The sequence below is a fragment of the Corvus hawaiiensis genome, chromosome 10, assembly GCF_020740725.1.
Source record: "Corvus hawaiiensis isolate bCorHaw1 chromosome 10, bCorHaw1.pri.cur, whole genome shotgun sequence".
Lineage (NCBI taxonomy): Eukaryota > Metazoa > Chordata > Aves > Passeriformes > Corvidae > Corvus > Corvus hawaiiensis.
Window position 1 is genome coordinate 19,216,194 of NC_063222.1, and position 12,535 is coordinate 19,228,728.

At 41.9% G+C, this 12,535-nt stretch overlaps 1 protein-coding gene across 1 annotated transcript in view; it reads left to right on the forward strand.

Moving 5' to 3' along the window:
- DIS3L2 (DIS3 like 3'-5' exoribonuclease 2) overlaps window positions 1-12,535 on the forward strand; it is a 184,724-nt gene that overhangs the window by 47,527 nt on the left and 124,662 nt on the right. Inside the window, 1 exon segment of the mRNA XM_048314282.1 lies at window positions 10,651-10,885. Coding sequence (XP_048170239.1) covers window positions 10,651-10,885 — 235 coding nt within the window.

A 12,535-nucleotide genomic window follows, 5' to 3' on the forward strand; every position in this document is an offset into this window, starting at 1 on the left:
TTAGAACTGTGTGACATTTGTTTCTATTCTGTCTTGATTTCAAGCAGCAGCTGAAAATAAACTAATGCTGGTCTTTGATTATATGAGTTCCTGCTGTGAAATCTAGGGTTCTGAAACCCTGGACATGTTCTGTGGTTAAGCCTTGGTCCCTGGGTGGGAAGAAGAAAGAAAGCTTCCCTCTGTTCATAGAAAGCTTACTGATGTGTTACTGTCTCTGATAAGACCTCAAGAGTTAAGTAATGCTTTGAAGTATTTGAAAACATTGATCCTCACATGTGCATGTAAACCAAATATCATCCCCATCTTCTGAGTGGGGAAATACCCCCTCACTTTCTCCTGGGACACCTGCCTCCCCCAGCTGCCTTAATGTGGGATTTTTGGCATGGTCTTCTTTAATACCTGTGGAACAGAGTGACCTAAAATACTTAATAAATTCTTAATATATAAAAATTGTTCAGATATTTGTGTTTGTTACCACATGTGCATGCGTTGCTATTTTCAACCTTCTTTTCACACTTGGACTTTGCCTTGCCAGCCGTGTGAAATTCAGATGTAACATCTTCAGGACAAAGTGTGCAGGTCTGTCTAGCACAGTGTCAAGTGCTGCAAACTTGGCAGCTTGGCTTGAGTGAGTTTCCAAAAGTCATGGGCAACTGAGAGCAGGATTATTTTCCTTGAGCAGGATTACTTTCCTTGTGCACTTTGTAAGGAACTTGTTGAAAGTCTAAGACAGATATGGAAGCCTAGGATTTCCTGCCTGTCATAGTGATTTAATAAAGTCAGTCCCACCTGCACTTTCTAGCTAGGCATTCAAGGACTCCTTGCCCAAATAAATGGATTTGTAGCAGTTTTAGTTCATAGGTGAGCCTTCCCAGTTTGAGAACCCAGCCTATTTGCAGGAATCTTTGAGCAAAATTGTGCTGCTGTCATCTCCCTCTTCTTTTCCACAATCCCTTGGTGTTGTATTTTGCAGTGAGATTCTGTCCAGGGTCAGAATTTGCTGATATCAAGTCAAGTGAAGGAGTACATTTGCCTCACAGCTTGCCTTCTCTTCAGAAATTATTTTAAAGGACGCAGAAAGGTCTCAACAATTGAGGAAGCTGTTCTCTTTTATTCCCCAGTGAACCATCTGTTTTTCTTTTCCTCCACTTACCGTGCTTGCAGGGATTATCTCCTCCAGTTCCTTTCTTCTTCGGGTGGTCCTCTTCAGCCTGGCTGCCCCTGTTCTCCCACAGCTTCCCCTGAGCACAAATGCTTTCCAGCCTGTCCTGGGGTGATGGGGAAGGTACTGGATTCATAGTGGTCTTGGTGTGTGTGACTGGAAGTGGCAGCAGTACAGCATGGCAAAACACAGGTAGCTCAGTAGTTATGTCTCAGTCCATTTCCTAGAGGATGGAGCTGCTCATAGTTAGAACCACTCTGTCAGATGGTACCTGCTAGCTCCTGCATGGAAAATGTAACGCTAAAGTGGATTTCCAGTCTTCTGCTGCTAAAAGTTTCCTGGAATGTGTCTTCATCACCTGTTATCAAATCTCCTTACCCTGACACCAAACCATGACTATTTGCAAAGGAAGCAATGGGTGGTTTTGTGCAGGTGACTTTAACAGTATTGTGCTGGCGCTGAGGGAGGCTGTTGTTCTTGGCTCTAGCCATCTTTTAATGCAATTGAAATCTGATTTAGAAATTAATGTAGGTGCCAGTTTCACTGGTGTGACAAGGTAGAGACCATAGGAGTAGGAACTAATTTTGCCAAGCTCTGAGACAGGTATAGTGGGATGCAGTCAGCCCAGAGCAGCTGCATTTTAATGCCTTTCATATCCTCAGAGGAGCAGTGGAACGCAAAACAAGTGCAAGAATGTTCCTGCAGAAGATAAAAAGAAATAAAGACAGGTCAGTCCAGCAGTTGACTGAATGCAGCCATGAAGATGGATGACTGGAAAGGCTAAGAAATGAAGAACTACTTTGAAGCACTCCTAGAGTGGGAGTCTCAGTGATGCTTCAGCGATGACTTGTTTAGGTTCCTGATGCTCTTATCCCACTGTGTGAATAAATAAGAAGACCTGGGCTGATGGAACACACCAATCAAAGGAAGTTCCCACTGGGGCATACAGAGTCCGAAAACTTCCATAAATTGTTCTGTAATATGACAGTTTCCAATTATGGGTTTTCATAATAAGAGGCTTACTGGCAACCAGTAATGCACGTTAACTGTGGAAATTTCTATTGCTTTTCTTGGCCCCCATGCACTTCCTGAACAGTGTGTGTTTTGTCCCAGGTGTCCCATTCTAGGGCTTTGAAAGTATGTCACATCATGTGTGGGGCTGAGACCCCTGGGAGCTGGCATTTAGGACCCAATCAAAAGGAACAAAAACTGCAAGCGAGGGGCTTAAGGTATGAGTGCCAACGTGTAGATGCTTGGCTGATTTGTTTGTTTCCTGCCTTGATAAGTTAAAGTGTTGATCACCAGTAAGAGATTTTCTTAGACACATGGGAAATAATTTTTATACATTTCTGAAAAAAACTTCAAACCCTTGGGAGGTATAGGTATGCAAATATCTTGGATAGCCCTTCCAGTACTTTTTGATTTGTTTGCATTGTCAGCCCACTTTCTTCTTACGGGCACGTGCGGGTACAGGCTTGTTTGGTTTGTGAAATGTTGAATAAATCTTCAAAGAGTTTCATTGTTTCCAGGAAATATGTTTTTTGTACATGCTTGTATTGTTTGAAAAAAAAAGGCAGTAATGGATAATACTTTGGTTTGTGCAAGCCAACAGTGTGGATTTGCTTGGCATTGCAGCTTTCAAATGATACACACTCAGCACAAGTAGATTCTTTTCTGATTACATGCAAGCACTGTGTAATTATTACATCTTTTAAAATATGTATTGATTCATGGTATTGTCTTGAATTTGCAAATGATCCAAAAGCCTGTCTGCTTCTTTACATCGGATACAAACTGGGTATCTTTTTGCAGTAGTTTGCTGAAAGTGCAGGGATTTCAGAGAATCATACCTTTGAAGATGTAACCTTATGTTGCTCTCTTGTTCTAATCCACCCCTCTTGAGTGATTTATTCTGGGGACTGTGCATCATAGGTTTTGTCCTGGCACCATTTTTGTACTGTTGCAGTGCCTGTGCACATTACCAGAAAAAGATGGCTGGGAGACAGTTTTAAAAAAAAAAAAAAAAGTTAAACCGAAAAGAAAAGAACACACAGACAAGAAAAGAAAACTGGTTCCAGTTAGTAGAGAGGGTTTTGCTGCCGGTGTGGATGGGGCATAATTTGATTTAAATGACTTTTGAAAAAGAGTTCTCAAAACTGTTCCATGCATTTTCTTCCTGGCTACTGTTGAAAATATGGAGCCGAATATTTTCTGTGATGTTTCAAACCAATATGTTCTGGCAACCTCAGAGCTGGGCCCTGTGCATTACACTCTTGTTTCCAGTTCGCTGTGGCCTGGAGTGCAACACACAGCTCATGAGATGCACCAAAGTGGGAGGTCTTGTGAGGAGCAGGCAATACAAAGACCCAAGGTACAAGGAACATTTCACTGGGGTCCAGCAGGGAGGCTGCCAGTTTTAAGGGCCTCTTTTGTGAAAAGAATTTGCTGGTAGGAGATGGAAAAGCTGTTTGTGCGTCTTTGAATTTTGAGTGTGCAGGGGAAGGTTGATTCCTGGGTGTTGTTTAAGGCTGGGTGCTGAAGTGAATCTTTTGTGCTTCCCTGGGGTCAAACTTTTCTCACTTGGAGGATTTGCTGTATAGAGAGATCTATATATATGGGCTATGGCTGAGGATTCATCAGTGCTTTAAGTGTGACAACATCTAGCTCTATAGAATAGCATGTGGGTTGGGAAGCTGGGAGATGAGGTGTTTGCTGTATCACTTCTGCTCCAGGGACTTCTGTGCCTTGGGGAATGTGTGTGGGAAGGTCAGTGCAGTATAAGGAGGTATTCTGAAAATAGAGGCTGTGTTTTTAGCACCAAATCAAATCCCGGGGGTGGCAGCAGGAGTGGAAAGTGTGGAACAAGTTTGTTGATCTGTGTTTAGTAATACCCAGATCTTTGGTAGCGACTCCCAACAGCACTCCAGGTTGGCTTGCCTACAAAGGAGGTGGTACCATGTTCCCTGCAAGGGAATCAAGGACCTTGTCCTTCCCCACATCTCTGACACCGTTACCCTCAGCAGTGGTTGATTCATGGCAGGTGGGGAACCTGTGCTGAGCAGGGACAGCTACTTCTGACAACTTTTTCCTGCTTCTCAGCAGTTAGAGAGTACAAAATGCAGGAGCGTACTGATGGAGCTGTTTATCCTGTTAGGAGAACCAGATGAAATGGACCTGAGGAAACATGGTCCTGATCCTAGGACTGTGTATCCTACAGGCAGCGGTGCAAGAGCAAGACTTGGGAGAGATGGGTCCAGGGAGAGCACAGAGAAGTGGCAGGAAGGGGGTGAAGGCAGGAATAGACTCAGGAGAGACGGGGCAGAGGTGACTGTCTCCTGGTCAGTGATAATGAGGTGTAGATAAACATGTTTGGAAGCAGACTGTAGGTGTGGGCTGAGGGCCAGGGAATGGGAATGGGGAGCTTTCAGAGGGAAATGACAGGTCAGAGACCAGATAGGGAATGGAAATACATGGTGTGGAGACAGTTCTTGTTTTAGCTTTAGGATTCAGAAAGGTCAGTCTTGAGAATTTTCCTTGTTGATGCTTTTCCACTTGTTTTTCTGGTTATTTGTGCAAGATGGTAGGAGAAGGACTTCAGATGGACTTGGAGGAACATGCTGTAACCCAGATTGCTTTGGTACAGCCTGAAGCACAGAGAGATGAGTGAACAGCTTAGGAATGAGGTTTTTTGGTAGAAGTAGAAAGAAGTAGTGAGTTGAGCTGGCTGTTTGGAGATATGGGGTTTTTTTCTGCAGTTAATTCTGTTTCTTGTGCAGCTGCCTGACAAGCCTGGATGTAGGGCTGTCTGCTCAGGTTGAACTAAACGTGGATGTTCACTAAGCATGATTATTTGAATTAACTCTACAGTAAAAACTCACTTTGCAGGTTAGTCTAAGCAGAGGAGTTGCAGGATTCTGGGAAGGGCAGGCAAGATGGCTTTGGGGTTTCAACAGGTTTGATGGCCATACTGCGGATCTGTCTCTGTATTTTATTTTCGAAACACAAGCCTTAGATTTCATTTGTTTCTTTCCCGCTTCTCACCTACTGCAGTGGGTGCAAGTCAGAGCAGACTCTGTAAAGTCACTGTTTCCAAGAAGCCTTTGTGTACTCAGATCATTTACCCTTTGAATCCACAAGCAGGATGGTATTGTAGTGACTGCTGTGACAAAACTGTGTGTGACATCTGGGAACAACAGAGTCCATTGGGGAGGAGAAAGTACTCTTTTCCTGATCAAGAGGGAGAGATTTTAATATGGATGTTTGTATGATTATTGCATCCAATGTGATGTCTGAAATGTAAACTATAATGTGCTGTTATTATAAAATAGCTATCCTGGGGGCTGTTAGCAAGTGTTTCCAGTGATTTAGAATTAAAAGATTGTAAAAAGAAATCCCATTCCAAACAACAACAAACCCCCTCAGTATAACATTATTGTTATTTTAAAAGTAATGCCATAACTGTTCCTACTGAGACTAGTCGCTTTTACTGAGTCGTTGTCTTGCCAGTACTGTTTGGTGTATGTGGGATTATGAAAAGAAGGAAGGGTGCTTGGGACAGGTGTTTCTTTTCTTGTAAGTGCCATCTTTTCTTTATCCAAGAAGGAGCTAGAGTGAGCCAGCCTTTGTTTGGTTACTCTTTTCTGAAAAGCAAAGCTCTTCCTCACAATATTTATGGTAGCTTGGCTCTAGTATGTATGTATGAGCTGTGACTGCATCCTTGTGTTAGCCAGGCTCCGTTCCTACTCCCTCATGAGGGAACATTAGGGAACCAGCTTTTAAGTGAAGCCTGTTTAAAATGGCAAAAGCTGGGAGACGAATAGATGCAGGTGTTCACAGCACTGGTATGAAATGTGGTGTTTGTATTAGTGTTGTGGTAGCAACCGTCCTTTTAACGAGGGGATGGTAGTTTGGTCCAAAGCCCCTGTTTTCAGCTGTCCTCCTTTTGAAATAACCGCTTCTAACCTGTTTCTGAGACTTGTTGCTTAACCAAGACTCAGCTGCAGAGGGGACCAGTAGCTCTGACCTAAACTTTGTCTCCCTACCCAGTATTGAACATAATGACTTTTGTTTGGCTAAAGCAGAACTTGTGTTTGATCAAAGTATTTTTCAAAAGAAAGGCATCTTACCTTGGTTTGCAAACCTCAGAAAGTAGGCTTGGGCTAACCCCTTGTTTTCCTTCTAGCTGTTCCCATATTCAGTCCTCCCCGTTTAATGTGAGTTCTTTGTGTGCCATGAACCTTCTTCAGCTCCCACTTGCTGTTGAGTGGACTGCTCCTTTCTGTACATGAGGAGCCTCTTTGTGCATCATGTCTGTCCTAGTGAAGAGAGTTACCACTAATGGCTTGTCACTTCTAAAATCTTTTGGGCAAGTTACACATTCTGGGCTTGAATACTCATTAGGAGACACTTTACTGGGTTTTGACTGACTTATGTAGAAAAAGGTTTGAGCTATTTAATCTCCATTCTTCCTCAGTATCCTTATGGAAATACTCTTTTTAATACCAGCTTTTTGAGCGAACTGAAGAATTAAAATTTTATTGAATCTGTGTCCAAACCAGCTGTAGTGCAGGTGATTCTGCTTTCTTACCTGCTGGATGCTTTTAGTGTAGGAGGTCTCTGCACGAGGCTCCACTGAAAGCAGTGACCCTGCGTGGAAAGTTTTTAGCAGTTTTTAGCCATGCAATGTGCATTCATCCAGCTGTGTCTAGTTTAGCAGTCATCCATGTCTCTTCTTCAGATCTATGAGGATTCATGGATTGCTTGTAAGGATCAGAGATGAATAGGAAAGAAAAGCAAACCTGTTAGTGTCAGGCTTAAACACTTTGGGGGCTTGGTGCATTTATTGGAAAGAGCCTGGGGGATAATAGCTCAAAGATTATTGAAAATCACTGGTCAAGTTTGGCCACTTACAGACACTGAGGAGGCAGCAGCAAAAACTCTATACCTGATCTGAGGGTAAACAGGCCTGGGCCTTGTCCTTGTGTGGAGGTTTAGGTGGAAAGTCTGTGAAAAGCTGGGATCTAACAGGACAGATATGAGATTCTGGCAGAGAAGGCCGTTTCTTCTGTAGCACAGGAGCTAACCCCTGTGCTTTCAGATGCACAGATTCCCAGTTCAGTTTTCTGTTGGAACAAATTCCTCCTGAGTAAGGACAATTGGTCATTCAATTGCTACTTCAAGGCTGGGCTGGATGCTCTCCTGTCCAGATTGTACAGGTCCATGCCAGGATGTTTTTGCCCACTAGCTGGTTTTTATTACACTTATGGTTGAAGTGGGATTTTCATTCAAAAATCTTGTGTTCTGTCAGCTATGACTTTACAAACTAAACCATTCACTGTGGGACAGAAACTTGATGCTTGTTCAGTGATAGATGACTGTTTTAAGCTGAAAGAAAACCTATTCAGACACTCTCTTCAGGATCAGAAACTCAAATAAACAACTGTCTTTCATCAAAATGTCTATTAAAACTTGTTTTAAATTATTATTAAAGAGCATATAAAAATAACAACCATAAGGTTGATATTTTACTTCCCAGATCAGGAAGTTAAGGTCCTCTAAGGGCCTTTAATGATGTTTGCATGTCAGTGGGGTCATACATTTCATGCATATGCAAGGCAGGGGAATCCCATTTTTCTTGGTCCATGCAGGGTCAGCTGCATTGCCAGGGAATGGGACTCTGTACTGCACATATGACTACATGATAGACTGAGCCAATTGTGTATTTGCTTTACTCTGTGTCTGTGATCAGAACTGACCCGTTCTAGCTGTGTGCATTATGCCATGGATGAGCTGCAATAATCTAAGAAGAAACAGGAGAGTGCAGTATCATCAGATTCTTGAGTCTGAGATGCTACTTGTAAGAAATGCTTAATATGTCATGGTTGGATTTTCTGCTGCTCATAGACAAAAGGATCCTGCTCTTTGGAATCTGTGTGATGAGCTCATGTTGGCCAGCATCTCTGATCATCTTAAATGGAGTAATTGTATCCACTGAGCTCCCGATTTTGTAAAGTCTTATGCAGCTTTCCAGTCTTGTGATGTGCAGCTTCCCTAAATTTTTGGTGTGATACGAGAAATTGTGGGTGAAATTCCCTGCTCTGTTATGTATGAGGTCAGCCTAAGTGATCTGTCTTGGCCATTAAAAGAAAACAACTCTTATCACCCAGGCTTGCCAGCATCTGGACATTTTGCTGATCTACTCTGTGTGGAGGTCATGATTTTGTGGACTCTGGAAAACTTTACTTAAAAATTCTTTTGCAAATCCATAAGGAAATGTGGGACTGAGGATTTAGGTAGTCACAGCTGGAGTATTGAGCTGCTGGTGGCAGCAGTGTGTGTCCTCTAGCTTGGGGGAAGCACAGCATTTTAAATGAAAAGCATTAAAAATGAAATCTGTATCTGCTACCTTCTTTAATACCACTTCAAGCATAACCCTTCCAGTGCCACATCTTTAGAGAAGCCTTTCCTGTTGTAAGATATATTTGATGTTGTTTGTTGCTTTACATATAGAAAACATACTAATTTAGGACCCAAAACCCATCTCACACTCTCCAAAGAAGGACTGGGAGAGAAAAAAATGCAGGCAAAACTTGAAGGGGTTGAAGAAAATGAACTCCTGCTGCAGTTGCACACTTGCACACATCTGGTGCAATTGAAATTTAAGAGCTGAATGCATCCACATCTGACCATGGTAGGGTCCAAGCATTACTGTTGACACTGGTTTTCTTTTTGGATAGGTACACTGGCAGAGTCACTAGCATGTGGAGCCTTGTCAGCTCTCTAATCTAATAGACTGTTCTTGCCCAGACCACTGTGTGTCAGAATTTTATGTACCAAATGTAGCCAGGTTTAATAATCAGCCATTTTCCCACCTTCTGCCAAACTTTTTCCCTTTTTTTCGCAATTTAATGTTTGAGTCAAAATCTGCTATGGTAACAAATTATATACATGTTAAAAAATGAAAATAAAGATGGAAGAAGAGTCACAAAAGGTAACAAGAGTTCAAAGCACTGTCATTTGAGTTTTTTATTTTTAAAGACTTGAATTTAGCCCCATTTAAAAATTGATTTTATTTCTGTTATGTATTGTGAAAAGCTTTCAAAGAAATGGATACTGCTTTGAGAGCATGACTGTAGCTCTGTGTATGTAAAGTTGTGAAAGTATTCCCTGTACAGGCATCTGATCTGATATATTCGCTTTTTAGTTACTAAAGAATAATTTGTGGAGCTTTTTGACTTACATTTTCTTGCTTGGAATAGTTGCCTTCAGGTAGCACCTGTTGAGCATATTTATGTTTATTTCTAGCAACTCTATAGATCATATAAAGTATGTTACAAAAAAGTTGTTCTTCTTGTTTTATTGCATTTTTTAAAGGGCCCTTCATTTGCCTTGCTGGTGGCATGAGTTGCTGCTGTTGTATACTGGGTTATGATGCTGAGGGCTGGGGACCTTGGAGGAGTATCTCCGGGGATTTACTTGCCTGGCAAACACCAGCACCAGATGGAGGGGAGCTCAGTCACCAGGAGGGCATTGGAATGGAGTCACCCAGTGTCTTTGTAATTTTAATGTTTAGTAGGTTATTTCTTATTCTGTACTGATTTTCATCTCACTCTGAAGTACTATTGCTTAAGTGAAACATAAACATTTTGGAAACTGAAACCTGGATCTAGGATCTCCAGCTGTGTAGGTGTTTGCAGCTCACTGTTGGTTGCATGAAGGATGCTGGTAAAGGCTTGTGTGTCCAAGGTATCAACCAGTTTGGTCATTGTATGCTGAGTTGGAGCAGTTTCTGCCCCTGTCACATGAGGAATGCCTTCCAGGCCTGTTGTCTGCTTCACTGGGACTTGGGCTCTTCTTCAGTAATTTAATTTGGAGATTTGTATAAGTAATGGCAATAATAGAGTTCCTTTAACAATAAAAACAGAGCTTAAAATAAATGTAAAGCTTGGTGCTGTGCCAAGCTGCCACAGTCCAGTTCTCTCACACGTCACAGGGCACCATGTTCTCTAATCTGTGCTTTTTCAGTCTGTTCCTAATTGTGTGGAGGAGCTTTGACATGATCAACTGGAACTGCTTAAGTTTTGGGACGTCCTGGGATGATTAGTGTATCTTGGTGAACAATGGTCTAAGCAACTCATTAAATTGTAGTGTATCCTGCTCCCTGCCTGTGTTTACTCCTAACTTCTGCAGAGCTGATTAGAGGCTTGGCAGGAACTCTATGGTTATGCTCTAGATACACTTTGGATACATTATTGTCACAGTTGAGGTATTGCAAAAGCTATGCAGTTCCAGTCTTTACCCTACTGAGGTACCTCTTTTGATTGTGCAATATCTGTGGCTAATTACACGGCAATTGCAGTGTGCCACCAGCCACCCACAATTCATTGTCAGCTCCTTGGGGATGCAAATGAAAAAGGAAAGATAATGTTTTCTTTCTTCAGTCCACTGATTTAGCTTGCCTCTATTTTTTTAATCCCCTGCTCCTTCAGGTAATAAAGCCAGATGGTAGTGACAAAGAAACAGAAGTCACACATGAATCAGACATCCCTGAGGATATGTTGGGGACTTGCATTCCACAAGAGACAGCAAAAGGTGATGCTCAAAGTCCGGATGTCATTATAGAAGCTCAATTTGATGACAATGATGCAGAGCATGGACAAGACCACTTGCAGGATATGTTGACTGATGACATTAAGAAACTTTCCCTGGATACTGGTGAAAAGGGTGAGTAGATCAGATTGCTGATTTAGGCCTTTATTTGAGCAAACTATTCAAGTGTTACTTGGTTGCCTCGCTTTGCTGTGAGATATAAAATACAGGCATAAAAGCTTAATGCCTTATCACTTCTATGCCTTTCTGCTAAACTGTCTTCATGGTTTTGAATGGATATTAATGGCTGGGGCTTATGTAGTTTTGATTGGTGCAAAGTAAATCTGCAAAACAGAAGTCATACCTTTAGATTTGCAGTTCTCAGGGCTGTCTGGGGACTGCTGGTTGCTGTTTAATTCAAGATGCTGCTGTAGCGGTTTCCTTCCTTGCAGCTTGGCTGGCCAATCTATGTGTCTCAGTTTGGGGATAAGAATATATTTCCTTGGGGGCAGTTAGGTTTGTTGCTGTTTTCAAACAGCTGAGTTATGAGCAACTTAAAGATTTGGTCCGTTTAAAAAGAAAATTGCAGTAAAACCTAAAGCCAATTATGCGATCTGTTTTGAAGGCAAACTTATTTTATTCTGAATCTGAATTCCATCCAAGCCATCAAGTGTTGCTCAGGGCAAAATAAAATCAGCTCCCCTGTCCCAAGACTAACGCTTAGGCAGCTCTTTGCATGTCCTTTCTAGTACTAAATCCCTTCCTGAGGAGCTGTGTGTTGAAAGGATTCTGACAATTGGCACATTTAACGTGTGCCTTCAGCTGCTCATGAAAGGTTTGCTGGGACAGATATTCTGGTGTGTTCTTGTTGCTTGCCCCAGTTGTCCAGAAAAGATGGCAGTAACTCAGGACCTAAGTAGTTGTTGGACTCTGACAAATCTTGGTGGTGGTTGTAAAGCTGTCCTATTTAACACCTTGTGTTTTCCTGAGATATTTGAAGATGCGCGGACCCCTGCCTGTTCTGTTGGTAGACTTCCATTTTTCACACCCATCTGTTAATAAAACAGGAAATAATATTTGAAAGGAAGTGTTGTAGTTTTTATGACAAAACATTGGTTTCACCTCATGAATGGACCTGCGACCTTACCAGTTTGTGATTCTATTTCCTTCTGGGTATCTCCAGTGTTGAGTTCCTGCCAAGGCACGTGAACCAACTCATATCTTGTTCCATTCCTTTCCAGGATACAGCTTGATTTGGGAGTTACTAATCTTGTCTGTAGATGTTTTACACAGGTGGTTTTTAACCCCAGCTGTTTTACAGTCTATTGGGCCACTTGGACTCAACAATTCTCCTGAGTCACGTGTTGTGTCTGTTGCATCTTTGTTGCTTCTGATAGCAATGCCAAATTAAACATTGTAGAAGTACATTCTAGTTTGATACCAGCATCTAAAAAAATACAGGCTTAAGCCAGTATTTTACTTTAGTTGTGTGACTGTGCTTTAGTTGAAAGAGTTGATGAGAGTTTTTTTTTTTTGGTGCATTATAGTTCCTCGAGATGCTCTGGAGTGACCTGTGTTTGAGGTTATCAAGTCATCTCTCAAAATATGTGCCATCTGAGTGGGTTTTGCCATTTGATTCTGTCTTTGGAGAATATTTGTAGGACAAATGTGAGATCAGCTTATTGTCTGCACAGTTGAAATCCAACTTTTCCACTTGGTTCCTAAGCCAACTGTTTTCTTTTGTTTTCAAGGCCTTTCCATATTCATCCTTAACAAGCCTTGTGG